Source organism: Pelobates fuscus, chromosome 12, assembly GCF_036172605.1.
Source record: "Pelobates fuscus isolate aPelFus1 chromosome 12, aPelFus1.pri, whole genome shotgun sequence".
Classification (NCBI taxonomy): Eukaryota; Metazoa; Chordata; class Amphibia; order Anura; family Pelobatidae; genus Pelobates; species Pelobates fuscus.
Window position 1 is genome coordinate 128322188 of NC_086328.1, and position 24587 is coordinate 128346774.

The window sequence follows — 24587 nt, forward strand, 5'->3', positions numbered from 1 at the left end:
CCAGTAATAGGAGTAATATTATTGCAAACAGTTGTCTACGACAGGTTTTGTCTATGTGCATTCTTTTTATTTTAATTATTAATATTCCTATTTTTCGATAAAATTGTATGTTATCTGCATAAGAGTGTGATCATCCAACAAACTACAGGTGCTGTATATAACAATATCTATCAAAACAATATTCCAAGTGGATAAATAACGTTATAGCACTCGAAAGAATAAGAAAACCCCATACTGATACTATATTCACATCAATCACTTTCTTGCGATTACACCTCCCTGCAGGAAAGATATACACCCCACCATTATACTTTTGTCTCTTGATAGGACTTATTACACTTTTCGTCAAACAAATTAGACCTGACATTAGATGATGGCTTCGATTGTTATACTTACTCAAAATGCCAAAGGCCTCAATACTCCAGAAAAAAGAACAATAGCACTATCTGACTTTCACAGACAGAAAGCAGATATAGTTTTCATTCAGGAAACACACCTACGTAAGGGAACAACCACAAATATACGAAATAAAGATTACCCACAGGGATACTATGGCCACTACTCAGAATCTAAATCAAGAGGAGTAGCGATACTTATAGGTAAACACACCCCTTTCACCTTTCAGGAACAACTAACAGATGATTCGGGCAGATTCCTGTTTCTTAAGGGAGTCCTGGGCACAGTCACAGTAACTTTAGCCAATCTCTACGCACCCAACAGGAAACAAAACCAATTCTTGAAAAAAATACTAAGTAAGCTATCTGATTTTCAAGAGGGTATCCTAATAGTTGGAGGGGACATAAATGTCTCTCTGGACGGGGAGCTGGACTCCACGGCCAAACTGCAACCTCACACAACTCAAATTAGGAAACAAATAAACTCTACACTACACGAAGCACAACTGTTTGACTGTTGGAGGTTGCTACACCCCACACGGAAAGATTATTCCTTTTACTCCCCTCCTGCGCACACCTACTCTAGGATTGACTCGATATTTTTACAACACAGATACTTAACACTAGTTTCAGCAGCTGCATATGGCCCAATCACTTGGTCGGACCATGCACCGTTGACCCTCTCGCTAAAGCTCCCACATCTACAAAACCCATCAGCCCAATGGAAACTAAACGACCTATTACTAAACGACACAGACAATATTACTCGTATAAAAAAGGCTGCAAGTGTTTACTTCAATGAGAACACCAGACCTGACATAGCTCCTCCTCTCACCTGGGAAGCCCATAAAGCCGTAATGAGAGGTGAACTTATCAGAATTGCTTCCGCAGCCAAACGCAATAGAGAAAAAAAAATAGCACAATTGACAAAAGAACTTAAATCTCTAGAATCTTTACATCAAGACAACAATTTATCCCTCGACACATATAAATCAATCATTCATAAAAGATCAGAACTCACGACTACACTACAACTCCACGCCAAACGCAAAATCTCTTTAACAAAACATCTCTTTTACGAAAAAGGAGGGAAAGCGGGTAAATTACTTGCACAATCATTGAAACCTATCAAACAATCCACTTTTATCCCCGAAATTAAAATGGAATCAGGGATTCTGACCAAAAAAATGCCTGACATAATGGGGGAATTTCAGAAATTTTACACCATCCTATATAACATATCCAAGGTCCAACCATCCAAAGAGGAAATCCTCACATATTTACATACTAGAATCAAGAAAACAATCCCACCTAACGAAGTTGCTTTTCTAGACGAACCTATTACACCCGAGGAATTCCACAGGATAGTCAAATCATTACCACTAGGTAAGAGCCCAGGCCCAGACGGTTATACAGGGAAATATTATAAAACATTTGCCGCAGAACTAGCGCGCCCCTTTACAGAGGCATTCAATACTCAAAGCCTCTCTCACCAAATACCCAGAGCAGCTCTGGAAGCCACTATTACACTCATCCCAAAAACGGGCAAAGACCCAACTATGTGTGGCAACTATAGACCCATCTCCCTAATAAACATTGATTTAAAAATACTAACAAAGATCATGGCGACCAGACTCAAAGCATTCCTTCCGAACTTGATACACCAGGATCAAGCAGGCTTCGTTCCAGGTAGGGAGGCAAAAAACAATACTATGAAAGTAATCAATCTAATCCACTGGGCCCATACACATAAGATACACAGTTCCATACTTGCAATAGACGCTGAGAAGGCCTTTGATAGGGTCAATTGGTCCCTACTCACACACACAATGCTTGCTTTGGGTTTTGGGCCTCGCTGGATGGAGTGGATAGCAGCTATCTACTCCAAACCAACAGCGCGCATTCGTATAAATGGCCAACTCTCACAACCGGTCTCAATCACAAATGGGACAAGACAAGGTTGTCCCCTCTCGCCCCTCTTGTTCATACTCATCCTAGAACCATTTCTTCAGGGCATAAGAGATAACTCAAAGATCAAGGGCCTCAAAGTAGACAACCAGGAATACAAGGTCATGGCATTTGCCGACGACCTACTCTTTACGATCACCAACCCACTTTCCACAATACCACATATCATATCAGAAATGGAGCTCTATGGCAAAATATCCAACTTCCAAGCAAATATTACAAAATGTGACCTTATGCCTCTATACTCTACTAAATTTCTAAACACCCAACTTAAGAATAGGTTTCAATTTACATGGCAACAAACCTCAATTAAATACTTGGGGGTTCACATCCCACACACACTAAAGCTCCTATATGAATTAAACTTCCATAAATTAATTACAGAAATCAATCTCGACCTACAAAAGTGGCACAAACCCTGCTTCGGCTGGTTCAGTAGAATCAACATTATTAAGATGAATATTCTTCCTCGCCTATTATACATTCTCCAAACCCTCCCAATCCAATTACACTCGAGTTTTTTCTCTAAAATCCGATCGACTCTCATGAATTTTATTTGGTCACACGCTCAACCGAGAATAGCTTACGAGACTCTACTAAAAAGCAGAAACCTTGGGGGTCTGAACTTTCCAGACCTAGATACATATCACAAAGCAATCCATCTTAGCAGAATATTCGAATGGACCAGAACAGGAGTGGTCCAGCATTGGGTCCAGATAGAAAACGAATTTTCAACCACCCCGCTGAAGGTCCTCCCTTGGCTACCCAAACAACTATCTCACACCACACCCTTCTCTGACACACACCCAACTATCAAAACTACACTCCAAATCTGGCATAAACTTGTAAACTCTTCAACAATCTCCCCCTACCCTTCTCCTCTATACCCGCTTACAAACAATCCGAAATTTCAAAGAGGACAGTCAGGGAAGACCTATAATATCTATCACAAGGGTACCTCATTACTACTAGGTGACATGATCACGGACAATAATAGTCTGAAAACAATACATCAAATCTTCCCAAATAAAAGTCCAACAGAAATTCAAATATTCCAATACACGCAACTTCAAAAATTCATAGAAACTCAAAACTTGCTGCCGGCAGGTAATCGTCCCCTGACGGACTTTGAAATCATATGCACAACTCTTAAACCCCAAAAGAAAATAATGTCTACCCTATATCAGGTGATTAAAAACTCACGTTCACTCGAACTCCCAAAATTCACACAAAAATGGTCCCAAGAACTACAAATGGTTATCTCACAAAAACAATGGCAAGCCATTTTCACATCTACACACAGGGCTTCGATCTCTCTAGCAGCCCAAGAAAGTAACTATAAGCGAATATCACGTTGGCACCACACTCCAGCAAAAATACATCATATACATAAGACAGAAAGTGACAAGTGTTGGAGGTGCAATAACAGCAATGCAGATCACGCACACATTTGGTGGCACTGCCCAATTGTAACTAACTACTGGAGAAGAATCCACACATTTATCCAACTGATCCTGGGCGGAAAAATATCTCTAACACACTTACACTTCATCTTTCTAGAACCACCCACTAATTTGAAGCTAAACAAATCACAATGCATCCTATTTCAACACCTAGCCATGGCTGCAGCCCAATTAATCCCCATTTATTGGAAATCGCCACAAGCTCCGTCCACAAGGGAATGGATTATGAGGGTAGAAAGTACTAAACAAATGGAAGCGATCACTTTCGCCAGGTCAAAAGACTACACTAAATTTACCAAAATATGGGAACCTTGGACACAATTTATGGAAAACACAGACATTCACTAAACTTTGCCTCCCCACTCCTCCCCTCCCCCCCCCCCACCATACTACCCACCAGTACCCTCCCTCCCTATTCCTCCCATACCTTTATTTGTTATCTTTTAATTTATTACAACTTCTACCGATGAGGGTTTGTGACTCACCTTCTTCGCACCCTAAACGGAACTTTAAACTGGTATTAATACTCTGTAAATAGTTGTTCAAATGTATATTTCTTGTACCATTTATATGAACCACTGTATAACTTGATACCCTCACTGAACTATTGTACAACGGTTTTGTTCGACTGTTCCACTTGCATTATATGTTCTCAGTTTTACATTCAGTCAACTACTGAACATTTGTAACCAATGCATTACTGATGTTGTAAACCCTTTTCACATGAAAAAATAAAAAAATTTGAAAAAAAAAAAAAAAATATGAAGAGGCCATAAAGCTCACCCTTGAGCTGAAGCTCTTGGTATTTTTGTCACCTAGCAATGCCCCGACATTTCCTTCACTAGTCAACCCATAATACAGTCTGATTTAACATGATCTTCACCTTTAATCTATTCATCGACCATCTTACACGTCTCCCATTAGTCCCGGAAGTGGCAGGACAGCTATGTGTTTGAGGTCCTGTCCCAATATCCCAGGTTTGTTCTCTTGTGTCTCTCATCTGATGACAATGCTGAAATGTCCCCAGAAAGTACAGAGCAACCTGCAAAGGCTAACTTTCATCCACTCATCTGATATTCCAGCTTTTCTATTTTGGCCAAAATATTACCAATACCCTTCTCAATATTCCACAAGTCTCTGTTCAGTTAATAATTCCCAAGAAGATCATTGTGAATGTGTATGTGATTGTGTACTTTGTTAAGGGTGGGGTGTGTCCACCTTGGGTAACAGGTGGCAGAGGGGAGCACAGAGTACCAATCTGTCAACAGAACAGGCACCTGCCTACTAACAGCGAAGCCACATTGCAAGCACCTGCATTTAACATTCAGACTTTGGGGGTGGCATGGGAGCTTCTGGGATCCATATGTATTCTCACTGCATGGCTCCCTCATCACCATGTACTAATACTGGGAGTTAGGAAGTCACATCACCATAGCCCAGCATCAGTACAGAGCTGCAGGGAGTTCTGTAATCAAAGCACAGACTGATCCCAGCAGCAAACCACTAGACACCAGAGATAAAAAAATTAAATAAAAATCAAATATGTGGGTGTGTATAGTTTTGAGTATATATGTGTGTGTGTGTGTGTGTGTATGTATGAATATGAGTGTGTGCCAATATGCGTATGCATGCATAATGTGATTGTGTGCGTGAATAAATTCAAATATGTGCATATACATGTGAATACATGTGTGTGTATGATGTATGTTTGTGAATATATGTGTTGGTGTATATGAATTTGAATATATGTGCATATGTATGTGAGTATGTGTGTGTGTCTGCGTCTGTGTGTATGAATGTGAGCATATGTCTGTGTAGCGGGCCCTGGGTAACCCAACTGGTTACCCCCGCTATTAGTGAAATAAGGGATCCATTTTCCCCGTAACTGAATGACACACAGCTCCAGGGGTACAAAAAAAACTTTTTTGGCCACACTCGGCTTTAGACTCTCCCCATGCAAGGGGTGGAAAACAGGTAATAGACAATGAACCCTCCCAGGGTCCTCCCCCTCGCAGGGGTCATAGGACAGAACCAGAACCCTTGTCTCTTTGTCCCTGGTTCCCGCCACTCAGTGTCCCCTCCAGGGCCTTGCCCCTCCCAGGGGCCGGGGCATGTGACAGGAACTCCAGTCCCTTTGTCCCCAGTTGCCGCCACCCAAATACAGGGTTTCCCACTTCCCGTGGCAGGGAGGTCTTCCTCATAGGACCCTCTGTACCTGGGAGTCCCAATGCAGGAAAGACCCCCGCTTTCTGGGCTCACAGGCCCAGAAAACCTGCCAAACCGCCATTGTCCCCAAAGAATGTCCCCACCAAGCTCAGGGACCCCCAGAACGGTAACCGCCATGAACTGCCTCCGCTCGTGGGGTCCCTGGGTGAAACCAGGCATGGGAAGCATCTCCTTTCGGGACCTGAAAGCTCCCCCCATCTGTACGAGCAGCGGCCACCCAGGGAAGCACTCATTAATTACTTCCCTTTTTGTTTTACACTTATGTTGCAAGTTGCCAACGTTCTGATTGATTGGTGTGAACACTCCCAGGGGCACTGGGGAGGTCCTCATTCAGGCACCGAACAAGGTGGGAAGCAATCCGTGAATGCTCCCCCTGAATGGCGTTCATCAAACCAATGAGCTGCCACCCAGGGTCGGCACGCGCCAAGGCTTCCCTTGAGGTTTGTGGTTTTCACACCTCGTTAACCGGGTGTGAACATTCTAAATTCCACATTCTAAATGGTGTATTGCGGTGGTCCCCGTTCAAGAGGCGAACAGAACACGTTCGTATGGGTTCTCCCAAACGGGGAGTAGGTGAAACACAGGAATACAATACAACATAGGGGAAAACACAGGGATTAAACACACATCAATTCCCGAACAGGCAGTGGTCCCACCTCAGTCTGTATAACAAAAAGAAATCTGCAGCTGGGTGGATGCCAATTTATTTTTTACCTTGGGAGCCAGATTACGTAGGTATGCATCTGTGTATATGATGTGTATATTATGTTTGTACATAATAGACTTTTATTCTCTATTTGCCACAGTACTGCATTACATGTCCAATTAGCGTCTCCCTTACTGTTAGCTTCAATCATCTCCATTTAAATTCCATAAGATATTTATTACAGGCTCCAATGTACTGTGTACTGAACTGCAAACAGATCAATATATATAGCATTTCATTATTTATTGTCTTCATCTGAATTATGTCCACTCTTTTTTTGACACAGAATCACAGCGATAATCAATCAAGTAGCTGAAACATGTATCACACAATGAACTTTATTTAAAATGTGATTTATTTTTTTAATCCCCTGTATAAATGATGATGATTCATTTAACAACTGAACGTCCAACCACATACCAGACATGTCAAAATATAATGGGGTTTTCTTAACCCCTGGTCTTTAAATGTGTTTGACCTTGCACCTTAAAATTGATCCAAGCAAATCCCATAAACACAAAAATGAGCTATTATTTTTCATGCCCTTATAGCCCTTGTCAAGAAGATATTGTTGATAACTTCATACCGACAAGGTGTCCAATTTTTAGAGGGATAGTCTTGGGTTTTGGGTCCATTTACATATGATCTATTTGTCCCTTTCACTTTTATTTCCAAATGTTAGTGTATGAGTGTGTATGAAACTCATACACTAACATAATTAAAGTCATGATAATCTGTCTTTAAAATATAATAACTATGTTTAGAATTCAATATGTATTTTGGTATTTTTAGTAATTATACTTTAGTTGGACAACCGAGTATTGGTAGTTTATAGTGTCCCCTAATTGTTCCAGATTGGTTGAGCGCTTTAACCACTCTTTCAGTCACCATTTATAATATAGGGAGATAAATAAATTGCTATGGATTCCCAGTTTATACAGAATTATACGTATGAGCTCAAAGATATTTTTTTCGTAATACAACATGTGTAACAAAAAGAATAAATATAAACAAGTATAAGTATAAACATTTCTTGAAAAAAATAAGGTTTAAAACCATTATACTTCCATAAATAATGCTAAAAGCAGGCATCTATGTTATATAGAACATTGACTCCTCCCCGGCTGCTATGATAAAGCACTTTACTTACTGAGCCTTGTAAGACATAGTGCAGGACTTTGTGACAACGAAGGACTGACTGGACCTTCAACGTTAAAACTGTTTGTCTTCTTTTGTCAGTCGGAGGACAGTAGTAGAACTAGCACTCCAGGTTAATCCAGATTACCAGTCCTATCAAAGCTCTGCTACACTGCTTTATATTTAAATTGTTCTATACATTTTGTTCTTTAGATAGTCTGTATCATGTTTAATTTATGACCACCTCAAACTCTTTCCAAATTTCCATCAGGATAGCAGGAAGTTGCCGGAGTCAGTCATCCATGATGGGATCCTTGACGGAGGAGGAGATACGGCTTGGTACTGTTAGTTTTCATGTTGTTTTTTTCAGTATGTCTTTGAAGAGGCATTTTCAGGATTTTATTTTGACTTTGGTTCTTTGATCAATGAAGAAAAAAAATGTTCCTTTAACATAAGATAAGCAAAGCAAAACAAAAAAATATAATTCACAAACCAATCTATCGAAGGGTTAATCAAAAGAGCTCATAAACATAACTGTCACATATTTATTACACTTGAATTGCGAACCTTTCTCTCTGCAATGTTTATTTCAAGAACATATTTTATTATTCCCAGGATGCACGTTAAGGTGCAGAGCTATGAACCTCTGTGAAGTGAACAATGAATTCAACTTCAATATTTTAACAATAAGATCTCTTAGCAAGGAACCACAATATATTCATCCTTTAATGTAGAACGACATCTCCTGCAATGTGATGAGGGATATCAAAACAACTGACTGACTGAGTGATGTTTGGTAGGATTTTTTTTTTATCTGATTTGTACAAAGCTGTGTTCGTGTTTTCATATTGAACAAAAGTTTATGTAAAAAGCCGAGCTGAGCTGTGATCTTCAGTCGACCATGTCAAGCTGCACACTCGTTGGAGTAGCATTGAATTGTGGTGTCACGATTCCTCCTAAGACAAACATTATCATATTAATTTAGAAGCATAGGCAGCTTTTATGAGGCAGATTTATAGTAATTTTATAGTTACACTGTTAAATAGTTACTAAATTAATATAAAGAGACTTAACTTTTCCAAGTTTTCGTACTTGCTCGTCTAGCAGAAGGTCGGAAAACTCCACTAACAATCTATCCATCATCGACCGGAGAAGCAATTAGACTTTTCTTTGGATGAACATTACCTAAGCTGTTATTAATTACTAATGGAGAAGAACTAACCTGACCAGCCAAACAACTTCATAGATGCCTCCTTTTCTTCTGTATGTATCACGCATGATTTGATAAAGTTTACAAGGACAAGGATGAGACGATCTTTAAAGGAGATGTTTTAATGCATGAATGTTTTTGTTGTTGTTCAATACAGTCAGGCATCAGCATTACCACTGGCCTTTTGTTTAAACTTGGAGTTCCTAGTGGCTAATTTTACTGCGGTGGTCTTGATAACATCTAATTAATTATGGGGGGAAAGCTGAAAACTGGTTTCACTCTTGAGTATTAAACAGGAAAAGGTCCAAGAGATGGAGAATAAATGCCACTTACGAAGCAGAGAAATGTATCTAGATGAGAGTTTATTGATGATTAATGAAGCATGTGCCATGAAGTCACAAGAAGATTTTGAAATGGTTATTATATATGGATTTAATTCTGCAAAACCCTAGCACTGTACCTGGAGAGGCTGATGACCTTACAAGTAATCTATCTAAAACGTGGTCTGCCACAAATCAGTCATCTTCCAACATTACCATATATTATTGTTAGCATTTAAAATCATAGAAAAGGGATACTTGAATGCACCACTCTAACAAGCTCACAATCTACAAGAATATTTTGTTAGATGTCATGACTAAGACTGCTTACTGGTAAGGTGGTCTGACAGGGATCTGAACTTTGGTTTCCCAGTTTTAAGGCAGTGACATTAAATATGTGTTACCTTGCATTTCAATAAAATAATAAAGAGCAATCCAACCCAAATCTATCTAAAACTTTACTTTTATTATAAATGAACCTCTATGATAGAAGGTAAAGGTAAAGGAGTACCTCTATGATAAAAGGTAAAGGTAAAGGTGCACCTCTATGGTAGAAGGTAAAGCAGAATAAGAACTGACTGATGATAATCAAAAAAATAAGAAAGAAACTAAAATCTAAACAATAATAAAGTAAGAAATAATACAGTCTAAACTGTGCCCTTGAAGGCACAAGAAAATTAACACATCTATACACATTCATCAGCAGTGTTAAGGATGCTAAAAGCACTCTTGGAAACTAAAATAAAATATTAAACTACTAACAATTTTTATTAATCAGAAGAATAATTATATTTTTTGCAGTTCCTGTTGAATCCGTTTAACGCAGAGTGCACAGAATTGAATATGAATTCATGCGCTTCTTAGTTCCCTGACCTCTGAGATCTTCCACTTGCCCGCCCTTAATAAACTATATATTTGTATTCAGACTGCATCAGTCAAGCAAATCAAGTTACCTGGCAAACACAGATCAGCGGCTGTCATTCAACAGCAATTCTCATTCGGCAAATAGAGCTTTTTCTGCATTCACAGCAAACAGTATCAAATTGGACCACAAATTAGATGACTGGTAAGGAGAGAACATTCGGATGTTACTGGGATTTTATGTGTAATTGATTTTATGGAGTATTGCATTTAAAAAGGATTACTTTAAATCAAAGGCAAAATACAAACAACTACACCGACCCCCACGCATCTTAATTCTCTTTTATCTCTTTAGATCATTTACTACCATCATGGGCTGATGACAAAGGAAGCAAAGGCAGGAGTTTTGAAGACAAGATGTAATGTCTAAAGTTGTTTTTTTTTTAAAAAAATAATACTAACAAAAATATTTTTTTTTTTTAGGAAATTCAATGCAACAACAATCATTAGATTCACTCAAAAGCAAAATATATAGTCATATTAGCAAACACTTTTATGAACAGATATTCACCATACCTATCATTGTTCCAAATAGAAACACGACCGAAATAAATAGCAAAAATACAAAGCAAATAAGATTGCATACCGGATAATGGACATGCAAAGTAAGAGTAAAGGATCCCTAAATAACAATAATACCCCCAACATTAAGATTTTTGTTTCTTCCCGGCCCATTGCATTGTGTGTCTGTGTGAATAGATAGCAAATCTTTAAAACAAATGAAATATGAAGTTAATCGTGTTTCCTTTAGGGTTCTCTGAACGCCAATATTCCATTGAAACACATCATTAGCAGATACGGTCTTGTCCCGCAAGCTTTAGCTTTAAAACCTAGCATTGAACATCAACGACCACAGGTGCACACACACATACATACACAAACACGCTCACAAACATGAATATTATATAATCTGTCTGTTATTTCAAGAGGCAGATCATATTTTCGAAATTCCATATTGCATCGATGGTGACATCATTCACACAATCATTACACTGTCCTCTCTTAGTATGCTTTCCACCATTGCTTTAATTAATGTAGCCACAGTCAATATAACTTTCTAATGGCAGTACTTGCATTTGACTTGGACAGCTCTAACTGACGAGACATTACACAAACTGACTTGATGAAACGTACCATCCTATGATATAATTAAGTGCAAAAATGTATTTCATCCGGTTGTCCCAATCAAAATTCTTTTAATCCACTTGAAAGAATCAATTTGCCTGGTATTTACCTGTGGAGTCATTCATTGAATAAGTCTTCACTTGTAAATCTCAGGCAAATCGATTCTTTTGAGTGGATTAAAAGGATTTTGATTTGAACTAACCGGATGAAATACATTTTTGCTCTAGTAATTATTTTAAAGGTTGCTGGGGTCATTTGTAGGACCATTTTACCGCAAGTGTTTAATTGCAGAGATTGCATAGCCGTTGTGTACTTCTTTCTTTAACAGCAATGATGGCACCTGTAATAGTCAAAATTATCGATCCACTCGGTAAATTGTCAAGCATTGCATTGGCAAACGTGTTCTTTTAATAAAATACTAATGAGAGATTAATATTATATTAAGATTAGTTTCCATATCAAATTAAATTAAAACTTTAGGGGAAAAAAATCTGACCCTTATGTTTGTTATAAATCTGAGTTCTGTAAATTGATATTTTTTTTTATTAATTATTTTCTTTCAGATTCTATTTACATTAATTTAAGGAGTTGTACTAGAATACTTTTTTGCCATGTTAAATTGTTATTTTTGTAATTTTAGAAGCCATTTGGTATTTTAAAATAATATTGTTATTATCTGTTATCATTACTAACTGATATTTGACAAATTTCCTTTCCACAATATCGGACCCATCATTCACCATTTCCTGTTTACGTTAGGTTGACACTTTAGAGTGTTGACTGAAGTAACAGATGTTAGTTGCCAAAGGGAAACTAAGAAGCAGGAAGTCCCTGCGTGTGATGTCAGCTCTATTAAACAGATGCTGTGGACCTCATAGTATTCTGCTGTCAGTCCTAGAGTAAAGCAGATGTGTTTAACCAAACCTTAGAAGACCTCTGTCTTTTTCTGTCATGCTGAAGACATGCTTAGTGGAAGATGATCATGTTGTTACATAGTGTCAGTTTTGAGAATGTCAATTGATGTGTTTTTTTTTGTTTTGTTTTTTTACCAAAGGTTTGACATGTGTAATGTAGCCAGGTAATGTAGCCAGGTGATGAACCAATATAAAGAGAAGACAAAATGTCCAATTTGGCCATTTGTCTATCTCATCTATTTTGGACTACATTTTACGATTCCTTTGACAGTTCCCAATGATAAGTGATTTAGTGTTTGTGTATATGTATCAGTATTTAGTTGTATGTTTCAGAAGTTCTACTCACACGTGGCAGAGCAGCACCTATGTTCTTAGCAGATGTACCCTCTGTATATGTGAGGCATTGTCTGATAAATTCCCTGCATGTGAGAAAAGTTGAAAGGAATATAGACCTATATAAGATATAACCATATGTTTAAATTAAACATTTCTTCTTTTTTTTGTTTTTTCAATGTGGTTTTCATAGGGTATAAATAAGATAGAAACAGTGACAGGGGTTGTTTACCAAAGTTAGAATTGTCAGGGATTCAAAGTGAATTTAAAGTAAACTTCTAATTTGAAGTGAAAATAGCCAAACAGAAAATATAGCAAATTTGGATTTTCTTTCCAATTCAGCAATTTTGACCCAAAAAACAAATATTTACTGTGAATTCCCAACAATTTACACTTTAATGAATAATCCACTTTAATACATCACTCTTATTTTAAGCACTATTTATTTTCTCTATTTTTGTTACAGATATACCCTGGATGTTTATCTCTCCCCATCAGTAGTGACCCACACAGTCAATACAGCAGCTGAGAAGGCATTGTTTTTATGTGTAGTTAAGAAATACTCACGTAGTGGTTATGGTGCCAGGCGTGCCCTGGTACACCCCTATGTAAGGGGTCAAAAAGAATCTAGAAAACAGTCAGAGCCATAGAGAGAGAAGGAAAACAGGTACAAACTATACCTCCTTGCTATGACATAGTATATCGCGCAGTAGGTAAACTCGCTACAGCTCCACCTGCTGTTGAAACTGCTAATCACGCGCATTATATAAGCATTGCCTATTTCTGATAGTATATTTCAATAAAAAGAGTTATGGCCAGAATATTATCAATTTATAAAGTGAAAAATATAAAAGACATTTAAGACGTCAAGGCCTCTGCCGGACTCAACCTTAGACTTCCTAAGTGTGATATCGCTTTATAAATTACTATAGCTTATTCCACAGACAGACTATCATCGCAGCCTCTCCAAATGAAAGATGCTTTCATAGGCTTTGGATTCTATTTTGAGCCATTGTGATTATAATTTAAGGAGCGCATGTTCATTCATATCTTATTGAACACCGCATTCTATCTCAACTGACCAGACAGGAAATGAATGAACCCTGTCACAGCTATGTTTTAAAATGGGATTATGTCTGGCAATTGAAAAGTGAATACAAATAGAATGCCTGCAGTTGATACTGATCATAATTTTTCCCTCTCCGGTTTGACATATGCCAAAACAAACAGTAAAGTCAAATGTCAGTCATTATTGATGGAAACAAAACGGCAATTATATGAAGAGACATATTTCAGCATCTACCACAGAAGTTGTTAGAATAATTACTTGGAAGATTGATTTTTGGCCAGAAGTGCTAGAGAGGTTTATGCAGCAAAAAGTGGTAACTTGTATTATTTTTGTTTATGTATACGCACATACAGTATGCTATAACAGAGCTGTCTCTTTCTGTTACCCATCAGTCATCTTTAATATGATCTTGAGCTTTTGAATTATTTAACCTTCATATTCTTTCAATTGAATGTTAGAGCATTCTTCGAGTAATGGAAACATTGATATTGACAGAAAAGTAATATATTTATATAAATAAATAACTTCCAATGCAAAAATTAGATTAGCACATTTGGGTAGTGGGGTGTTTTCACACAATAGTGAGGATATTATGAACATATATTGTGATCAAATGAGCATTATTTTTTTAATGATATACGCACGCATTATAAGTAACAGTGAAAGATTTGAAGCATCTTTTTTTGTTCTGTATGGATTTTGTATAAAAAGAGGCACAGTAATAGTGATCAAGACTTTGTAATTTTCCCATAAAAAATAATTACAGGTGTCATGGACCCAGGGTTGCTGGGTATGGGGTTCTTCTTGCCTTGGGGGGGGGGGGGGGAGGTTTAGAAGGGGCATTTGTTGTGTTCATAAAATACGTACATATCATGTTGCTTGAACTATATTTAATGGGCATGTTGGTCTAATAGAGAACAAAAAATGTTGTATTCTGTTCACATATTTTGTTATCAAGAGTGATATGGACAAAATGTCACCAAGTATTTGTTTGTTTTGGTGGGGCTGATTTCAACAAGAAATGCAAGGATTTATGGAAAGAGGACTTGATGGGGAATTGTATCTGCTATTAATTACACTATTGTATGTTAATGAACCTTCCCTAGTATAAATACCTCTGCACAGCAGCTGTAATAAAGCGAGTTCTGATTTGACCCCTACATGTAGTGTGGACTCATGGTGTAGCGTAATGGCTATAATCACTGCTATTGTTATGGGCAAATGCAAATATTACAAGTTTTAGAATGAAAAGTTGTATTTCTTAAACTGTGTACTTTGTCTTTAAAAGATTTTGCAAACTGACAAGTTGCTAGAAATGGAACATATTGTTTTTCATACAATGTTTCTTTAATAAATGACCTCCTACCCATATTCAGTGAATATGCTGTTCAGATTTGAGGACGCCATCTTATCCTAGGTTTGTGTAATTCCCCAAGTCAGGGAATTTCCCACACCATGTGCACCCTTACATTTTAGTCTAGACATAGATAAGATGTTCCTATGTGAAATGACTAAGTTATGGCCTTGTATCTTTGCCAAGTTAAGGTAGGTCCTAAAATTACCTAATTGAACATGTAAGGTATAAATATGTGTACTTATTAATATTAGGCGCAGAGGAGAGATTTTGGAGACAGAGACGCTGCTTCATTTTTATCATGACTGAGAGAGGTTGACCTGTTCAGGAGGGTATGTTATTCTAGTTTACTGATATTGCAAGTATATACTTTACTTATAAACTATGCTATACATTATTGTAATGGATTTTGTCTATATTTATATTTTTATTTGATAAAATATTTAAAAAGACAAAACTTTATTGCTTCCAAGACAATCCCTATTTTATATTGTATTCTCAATTATTTATATATTTTAAATAGAGGAACTCTTACTAACTATATAATATTATGGCTAAGATATCTGTATGGTTAGCCCTGCTAAATTCTATGCTTTAAGACATTATAGTGGTAAATAGGGGAACCGGCTGTGGTTAAACTGTAATCACTCGCTATATTTGACCTCTGAATGCTGCTCAGGTTACCTTAAGATGGGCATCTGAGCACTCCCTAAGCACCTTCGACTGAGCAAGGCGATACCGGATGGTGAGGAAATAATGAAGTAAGTTGAGAAGAAACAGAGGTACTCATCCGGAGTACTAAGAGACAGTTACAACAGGTAATGGTGAAGGATTGGAAACTGTATCTTATATTGCAAAAAAAAAAAAAAAAAAGGTCAATTTAAACACCCTTCATAAGCAATGAATTACCCGGGTATTGATTCCTATTCAGATTTTGTTTCTAGAGACAGCTGGATTCCTAGTCAGGCTTTTGGTTCAAACATTACACAAACAAGTGCCTATAGCAAGCATTCTGAATATCATATGTATCATAGGACCTATGTTTAATTCCCAAAACGTTAGATTAGGTGTCATCATGATCATGATCTTGTTGTTCAAATCATTTTTGAACAATTTTTGCAGTGTGACAGGTGCATTATCCTGCTGAAAGAGGCTTCTGCTATCAGCAGACACATTTGCCATGAAGGTGTGTACGTGGTCTGCAACAATGTAAATTATATAAGTCAAAGTAACGACCACCCAAGGTTTCTCAGCAGAACATTGCCCAGAGCATAACACTGACTCTGCCGGCCTGCCTTGTTCCCATAGTGCATCCTGCTGCCATCTCATAACTAGGTAATCGATGCGCACACACACAGTGCCATCCGTCTGCCCTAAAAGAAAATGTGATTGATTAGACTATGCAACCTTCTTCCACTGCTCCATGGTCCAGTTCTGACGCTCATGTCCTCATTGAAGGCACTTTTGACAGTGGACATCGGTCATCTTGGGCACTTTGACAAGTCTGCTGCTACACAGCCCCATACAGAGCAAACTGCGAGTTCTGACAATTTTCTATCATGGCCAGCAATATGTTTTTCAGCAATTTGAGCTACAGTACCTCTTCTGTGTGATCAGACAGGCTAGCCTTCGCTCCTCACTTACATAAATGAGCTTTGGGAGCCATGACCCTGACACCGGTTCATTAGTTGTCCTTTCTTGCAACACTTTTGGTAGGTACTAACCAAATCATACTGGAAACACCCCACAAGACTTGCTGTTTTGGAAATGCTGTGACCTCATGTAACCATGGCTATTTGACCCATTGTCAAAGTAACTCAGATATTTTCGTTTAACCATTTTCCTGCTTCCAACACATTCAATTCAAGAACTAACTGTTGACTTGCTGCTGAATATATCTCGTCCCCTGACAGGTGCCTTTGTAATGATATAATCAATGCTACTCACTTCACCTGTCAGTGGTTTTAATATTGTCGCTGATCAATGTATATGCTTTGTATTCAACCTACCACCTCCTTGATCATTGATTTAAAAATTATTGTCTAACTAGCTTCAAGCAGAAAAAAACAACTCATATTTCCATATATGATACATAGCACATGATAACACATAACTTCCATGACTTGTGTTACATGGCGTCTAGCTAGAAATTATCAAGGTCACCAAAAACACAAATTAACACAAACCAAACAAATATGGAATAGACTCAACCATTTTATATAATAAAAAATCTATATCAAGATATAATACAATTGGCGTTAAAAAGAATGAATAATGGTTGTTATAGCAGTAAAATTACCACAATATGATGAGATAAGGGTGTTTTATTTAGCAGAGGTGTGCCAAGCAGCATTTGAAATGTAAATCAGCATTAGAGAAGAGTCATCACCTCATTTAATGCAGCCAAAAAAAGAAAGAAACAGAGACACTGTTAATAAAAAAAAAATAACACCAGAAATTCGATCTGCAAAACGTAGGCAAAAAAATCTTATCTTGAAAGATTCTCTAACTTAGCTATAGTCATAGCTCGACTATCTTTATCTAAAATGTTCAATTCCATTTTCAGTTCACTCCAACTTGGTGTTGGATAAGTAAACTTCAACATTTGTGTCTTTCCGGTTCAGAAAATGTAAGCTTGACAGTATATTAGCTGTGACTTTTTGAGATAAACAAACTAATAAACAAACTGATGAGCAATATTTTATAAAGTGTTGTGTCAAGGATAAAGCAGCCCTTGTGTCTTATTCTCTGTTTTTGTTTGCATAGAAAATTATGTTATTTATCTGATAAATTTAACAACCAGAAGAAAGAAGACTGTAGTAAAATGGATATAAAATTTGAAGGAATTGGCTACATAAAGTCACATCACTAGAGATTAACTAAACCGTTTTGATTAGTACTATACTTGGAACTCATGGACAGATTAATGTTTCAAATGATAGAGAGATGTTGTGTTCATTTTAATGGCTGTCTAATATTCTTTTAGATAGACCAGGTTTTCCCGAGTTTCAACATTAGAGCAATAAGTTATCTCATAGAGAGCTAGTCCGAGAGATTAGCAAAGTTCCAAACAGTCAGACAAATTAACCTTACTTTGAAATATAACTGTTTACAAACCAAAACAATTTACAAACAATATTACAAATTTCAGACGTATTCACTAAAATGTGAAGTCAAAGGTAATTCTTAGTGAATTACATATTGTATGCCAAAATAGATAGACTAAAAATATCACTGACTTATCAAATTTAACAAAAAAGTGAAATCTCCACAAATTAGTATTTTCTATTCCTGAAAATCCACATTTCCTGAATAAAGTGAATCTACCAATTGTTGTATGAAACAATTCTGAATATGCCTTCATCTCTAATCCTAAACATCATCATAAACGTCCAGATATCAAGTTAATATGTGACTTCCAAAAGTTGGTCTCAAAGATGGAACATCAACAATGTTTTAGCAAATAGGTGAGTTAACTCAATGATATGCCAGGTTAGGCTTAGTTTTACAAAATGTGAGTTAGCATATATTTTGGTAACACTTAAGGTAATTTAATAGGGAATTCCAAATAATTTATGTTGGAATCTATGTGGAATAGATCAGTGGTCCCCAACCTAATCCTCATGGACCAACAACAGTCCAGGATTTATATATTTCTATTTTTTCTTCAAATGGAGATACTGCCAAAACCTGGAATGTTCGTGGTCCATGAGGACTGGGTTGGGGACCACTGGATTAGATTTTACTTAGATATGCTGGGACGAATTATCCACATATCTATTTTTTGCTTACATCAGAAATGAAAATGTCATAACTACCTGCGAAAACATGGGCCACAAAAATGCAGAGAGCCCCTCACTTAATTGTGCCTTGTCTAAACAGAATTAGGATGTAACTTGTTAAATGTTTATTATAAATGTCGAAGAACACTGAGCATCACATGAGCAACAAAAAGTGTAGGTGACTTTCAAACTTTTATTGTATGGTAAAATTCAGAGAAGCAACAGTTCCTCTGTTAGTTCCCCCCATGCTGTGGATGCTCCAAAGATACTTTTTTTCTGGAATGGAATTATACAAGAGATTGACTTCCTTGATTCTTAAAACTACACAGAATAGCTTGGATTTTTCTTTACAATACTTAACTATTTTGTGTTTCAATTCGCTGTTTGTGTGTCTTTTTTTAAGTATCACACAATACAGAAAACAATTACTAAATTCTTCAAGGTTCTTCAAGGTGTAAAAAAAATAATAATAATAATTCGCTATAACTTTTTAAAGAAAAGTTCATAGACTTAAAACATTGTTTTAGAAAACATCATTTTAATAAATGATAGGTGACATGTTTCACACTAAGTATCTTATCAGCCACAAAACAAATGAATGGAAATAAGTTGAAAACCGCGAAGTCTTGGGTTCATCTAGAGTTTGCCTATTGAGATACCATGCACTTGAGCTGAAGGTTATGTAAATTTTATAAAATACATTTTATTTTTATGAAAATGTCATACTTTCAAACTTCTTCGTGCCAGTACTCTACACTTTATAAACAGAAACAATCACATTCTGACAAGGGTCACGATTATCCACAATTATCCATACCAACACCTATATACCTTGTTGCCAGTTTACCTACTCTCAAATCTATCTGCACATCTACACTGACATCTACCAACACACTTTGGCACCTATCCACAGTATCAACAAGGGTGTCCATAGAACATTTTCCAAGGATGGAGCACAGAAAATGTTTTCTATGTTACTTAAATCAATGGAAGAGCAATATTTGGGTAAGTGGGTTCCTCTTGCCCCCTATTGCTTTATGCTGCATATGTCCATAAGTATCACCTAACTTGGACTCTGACACCTTTCCACACTCACACTAAAACATACACCCAAAAGCTATCTCGGATACATGTCCACCTTTACGCACTGACACACTATTCACACACTGTTGTGCCAACAAAATGTTTTATTTCCATCTTGATTCAGCTCTCTTGTCTTTACTCGTCCATAACTGCCTCTCATACAATCGATCCATTGGTCAGCTCTTCCTATTCATCTAAGATCTCATCTTTTACAAACTTATCATGCCTTAATTTTCGACTCTTGCTTTACTTCCAATCACAAAAAAAGCCAGTAGAACCATCTGTAAGTTTCACGCTAAAGTATAAATATGCACCAATGCAGCATAGGCTCAGGTGAATATTTCCAGAAGTCCACTTTGAGTTATAACTATTTTTCCATGCAAGGAGATCACTCTGTCCACCTTACTGTCTACTTAGTAAAAGATTAATGAAAATTTGTATATAAGAACAATTTTTGCTTTCTTATAATTTGCCCTCTCCTGCAGTACAGTGACAAGGTCGGGCTTGTGATGGAGAATCCTTTGCAGTCTAGCACCCGAGCACCAAGCTCTTCTATATAGTTGGACCGTTTAAGGAAAAAATGCAAGTATTTTGTATCTATTGTGTGCTGTAAAATTTCTTAGCTAGCGTTTTGGATATAGATATAGAATACCTCTGTCTGGGTGTAATCATACTATTATATTCAAGGAAACTTCTCTCCTGTAATGAGGCATGAAAAATGAGATGAAACCTATTTTAAGTTTCTGCAATGTTTTATTTATTTTCCATCAAGCAATTAAATTTTATTAGCTCTAGGCTGAGAATGTCTCAAAACCCCATTTAGGATATCTGTATAACAGATATAATATTCAATAGAGAACATTATTTCACTATGAAGGTTAGCTTATACCAAGTGCCCTCCAGGAGGAAATGGGTTTTCGAGATGGAATTTTAGCACAAAATAAAATAAAATCAAACAAAAAAATAATTAAGGGACTGGGTGTCACAGCAGCTTATGCAATTTAAAAAAACCTGATTAAACATTTAAAGCGGGCTGCAAAGGTTGCTTGGGATAATTTTTATTTAATATAATGTTAAAAACACACCTAAACCATGCTAATAAATTTCTCGTAATTAACTGAATTAGACAATAAATTCAAGTGCATCAATTTGCCGACCATGACACTGAGAGAGCCACACGTATCAATGTCAACATTTTATAGTGCAATGGATGGTATATTAATTCTAGTTACACATTTCATGTAGACGTCTGAAGGACACAAACCGTACATTCTATTATTTTATACACATTGCTGAGCTGAGCTTTACAAGCTGTTACAAACTCCATAAAATCTATGAAGAATGCTGTGTGAGTGTATTGTTAAAAAAACATAAACAAAAAAAACAATTTCAACAAAAACGTGGGATCAGAAATGTACGTTTTTTTTATGGATGGACAAACAGACAAATGGATGGAATGATAGAATTTTAGAACAATAACATACACCCAAAAGCTCACTCTCCACCTTTACGCACTGACACACTATTCACACACTGTTGTGCCAGCATAATTTTAGATAGATAGATAGAAAGAAAGATAGATCGACAGATAGATAGATAGATAGATAGATAGATAAATAGAAAGATAGATTGACAGATAGATAGATATATAGATAGATGATAGAGATAGATAGATAGATAGATAGATAGATAGATAGATAGATAGGTAGATGGATAGACAGATAGATAGACAGATAGATAGATAGATAGATAGATAGATAGATGATAGAGATAGATAGATAGATAGATAGATAGATAGATCGACAGATAGATATATAGATAGATAGATAGATAGATAGATAGATAGATAGATAGATAGATAGATAGATAGAAAGATAGATTGACAGATAGATAGATAGATAGATAGATAGATAGATAGATAGATAGATAGATGATAGAGATATATAGATAGATAGATAGATAGATAGATAGATAGATGGATAGACAGATAGATAGATAGATAGATAGATAGATAGATAGATAGATAGATAGATAGATAGATAGATAGATAGATAGATAGATAGATAGATAGATGATAGAGATAGATAGATAGATATATAGATAGATAGATAGATAGATAGATAGAGATGGATAGATAGATAGATAGATAGATAGATAGATAGATAGATAGATAGATAGAAAGAAAGATAGATCGGTAGATAGATAGATAGATAGATAGATAGACAGAGAGACAGATAGATAGATAGATAGATAGATAGATAGATAGATAGATAGATAGATAGAAAGCTAGATACATAGATGATAGAGATAGATGGTAGAGATAAATAGATAGATAGAAAGAAAGATAGATAGGAATATAGATCGACAGATAGATAGATAGATAGAGAGAGAGAGATCGATAGATAGATAGATAGATCGATAGATAGATCGATCGATAGATAGATAGATAGATAGATAGATAGATAGATCGACCGATAGATAGATGATAGAGATAGATAGATAGATAGATAGAAATATAGAAAGATAGATTGACAGATAGATAGATAGATAGATAGATAGATAGATAGATAGATAGATACTGGATAGATAGATAGATAGATAGATAGATAGATAGATAGATAGATAGATAGATAGATACTGGATAGATAGATAGATAGATAGATAGATACTGGATATATCGATACATAGATAGATAGATAGATGGATGGATGGATAGATATAGATAGGTTGATCGATCGATTGATAGATAGATTTTTTTATGCTTTTAATGCTTTTTATCTAATTTTTTTTATTAGTGTACTTTATATACTGGATAATTGAACATACTGGAATTTTTTGTTTATGTTTTATTTATTTTGTTCCAGAACACATGCTGCCAAAGCATTATGGATGTTGTACTACCACAGTAGCCAGTGGACTACTTAATGATTATGTTATAACATTGCCCACATTCCTTTTTAGAATTTTGCAATAAATTGAAAAAGAGACAAACAGAGGATACAAAACTAGCAGAACACACTGTTAGGTTCAGGATCCAATTACCAATCTGAGTGGGAGGATGGTGAGAGCTGTGTAATTACTTGTGATCTCACAGGTTGATTGTTTCTTGTAATTATAATAATTAGCGGAATGAGAATAAAACTCTATCTCTTAAAGACCTTACGTCCACATGGGTCATTTGGTTGAGAAGATACTCTTTGTGTTTTATCTACCCTGTAACTAATTACTCAGCTTGTATTTGAAATGCTCATTTTGTGTTTTGCTAATCAGATTTTCTTATAGTGATTTATGATGCAGTTGTATAAATTAGAATTAATATACTTCTTGTATTTCAGAATATATTTCCTTCAAAGGGAGGATAGAATGTTCCAGTTACATTGAGAACGTGCCTGAACAAAATTGGCAAAAGTTGAATATTAAAATCTCACCAGTCGTGATACTTTACCAGCAATTTGGTATTATATTTGTATAAAGCTTGTCTGTTACCTATCCTTGTAGATCAGTTATAAGGGGAATTGAACTGCACAATGGTAAGCTAGGTGAGATATCCAAAGGTTCCCTTGAAAAATAATGGAGTTACAACACGTCTTATAACACAAATTTCAATAGACCAATCCTGATGAGAAGGAACTACAACAGAAATCTGTGTAAGTCATAACATGCTTCACTCCAGGAAATTATGGGGAAGCGGAGGCTGATTGAAAACTCATAGGGGAGGCTGATATGGAAACTGGAATTGTATGAAAATACACAGGGTAAACTTGAACGTACCTGGACAATGGTAAATATAGCTGAAACGAACAGGGAGATAGTGAATGTAGGACAATTATTACAAGTGTACACAGAGGACAATTGTACAAAAAAATGCAATTAGAGTGCGACGCGCTGTATGTATATAGCCTTCATAGTCACACGGAACATATCATAGCTCTTTGATCTGTCAAGAACATAAAAAGTAAACTTCATCCAAATGTGACATTATCCCTATCGCCTCGTAGACTCACACAGGGAGCTGTCCGCCAAGCACAGCTGTCAGGGTACCTGAAGCCTCTACCTCTGAGAGAGGTAGAGACTTAGAAGTTTATCCGTCCGGACGGCATGTCTCCTCGGTTCCTCGCGGTTCACCCGGTCTTGCAAACGCCGGCCGCGAGGGAGTCACTTCCTTTTATAGCAGGAGGCCCGGAGGCCGACGTCATGACGCCAACCCGGAACGCCCTGTCACTCAAATCTGTGGAGACGAATCAGGACTCGCTGGAGGCGTGTCTTCTCTCCCTAACCAGGATACTTAACAGTGGCTCTCTCATTTACTCATTGCCCTGTCGTGGTTCTAGTCTGCCTAGTCACACAGTGCTCTGTTATTCTCTTGTCTTTTGGTTCTGACCCGGCTTTGGTATTTACTCTCCTGTCTTTCTGTTATCCTTGACCCGGCTTGTCTCTCGCTTACCTGTCTTCTCGTTCCCTCGACCTCGGCTTGTCTCTGACCATTCTATACGTAGTTTTACGTTAAGTCCGGCCATTCTAAGGTCCGGTATACGTATCTGCTACTCTTTGTTCTCTGCGTGTTGGATCCCTGACCCGATC

At 36.8% G+C, this 24587-nt stretch overlaps 1 protein-coding gene across 1 annotated transcript in view; it reads left to right on the forward strand.

Annotated features, from left to right (window-relative positions):
• Positions 1-373: 373 nt before the first annotated feature.
• Positions 374-24587, forward strand: part of LOC134578561 (tripartite motif-containing protein 42-like) — a 68398-nt gene continuing 44184 nt past the window's right edge. The window contains exon 1 of the mRNA XM_063437534.1: positions 374-1781. Within this exon, the coding sequence (XP_063293604.1) occupies positions 374-1781 (1408 nt within the window). The remainder of the gene's footprint in view (positions 1782-24587) is intronic.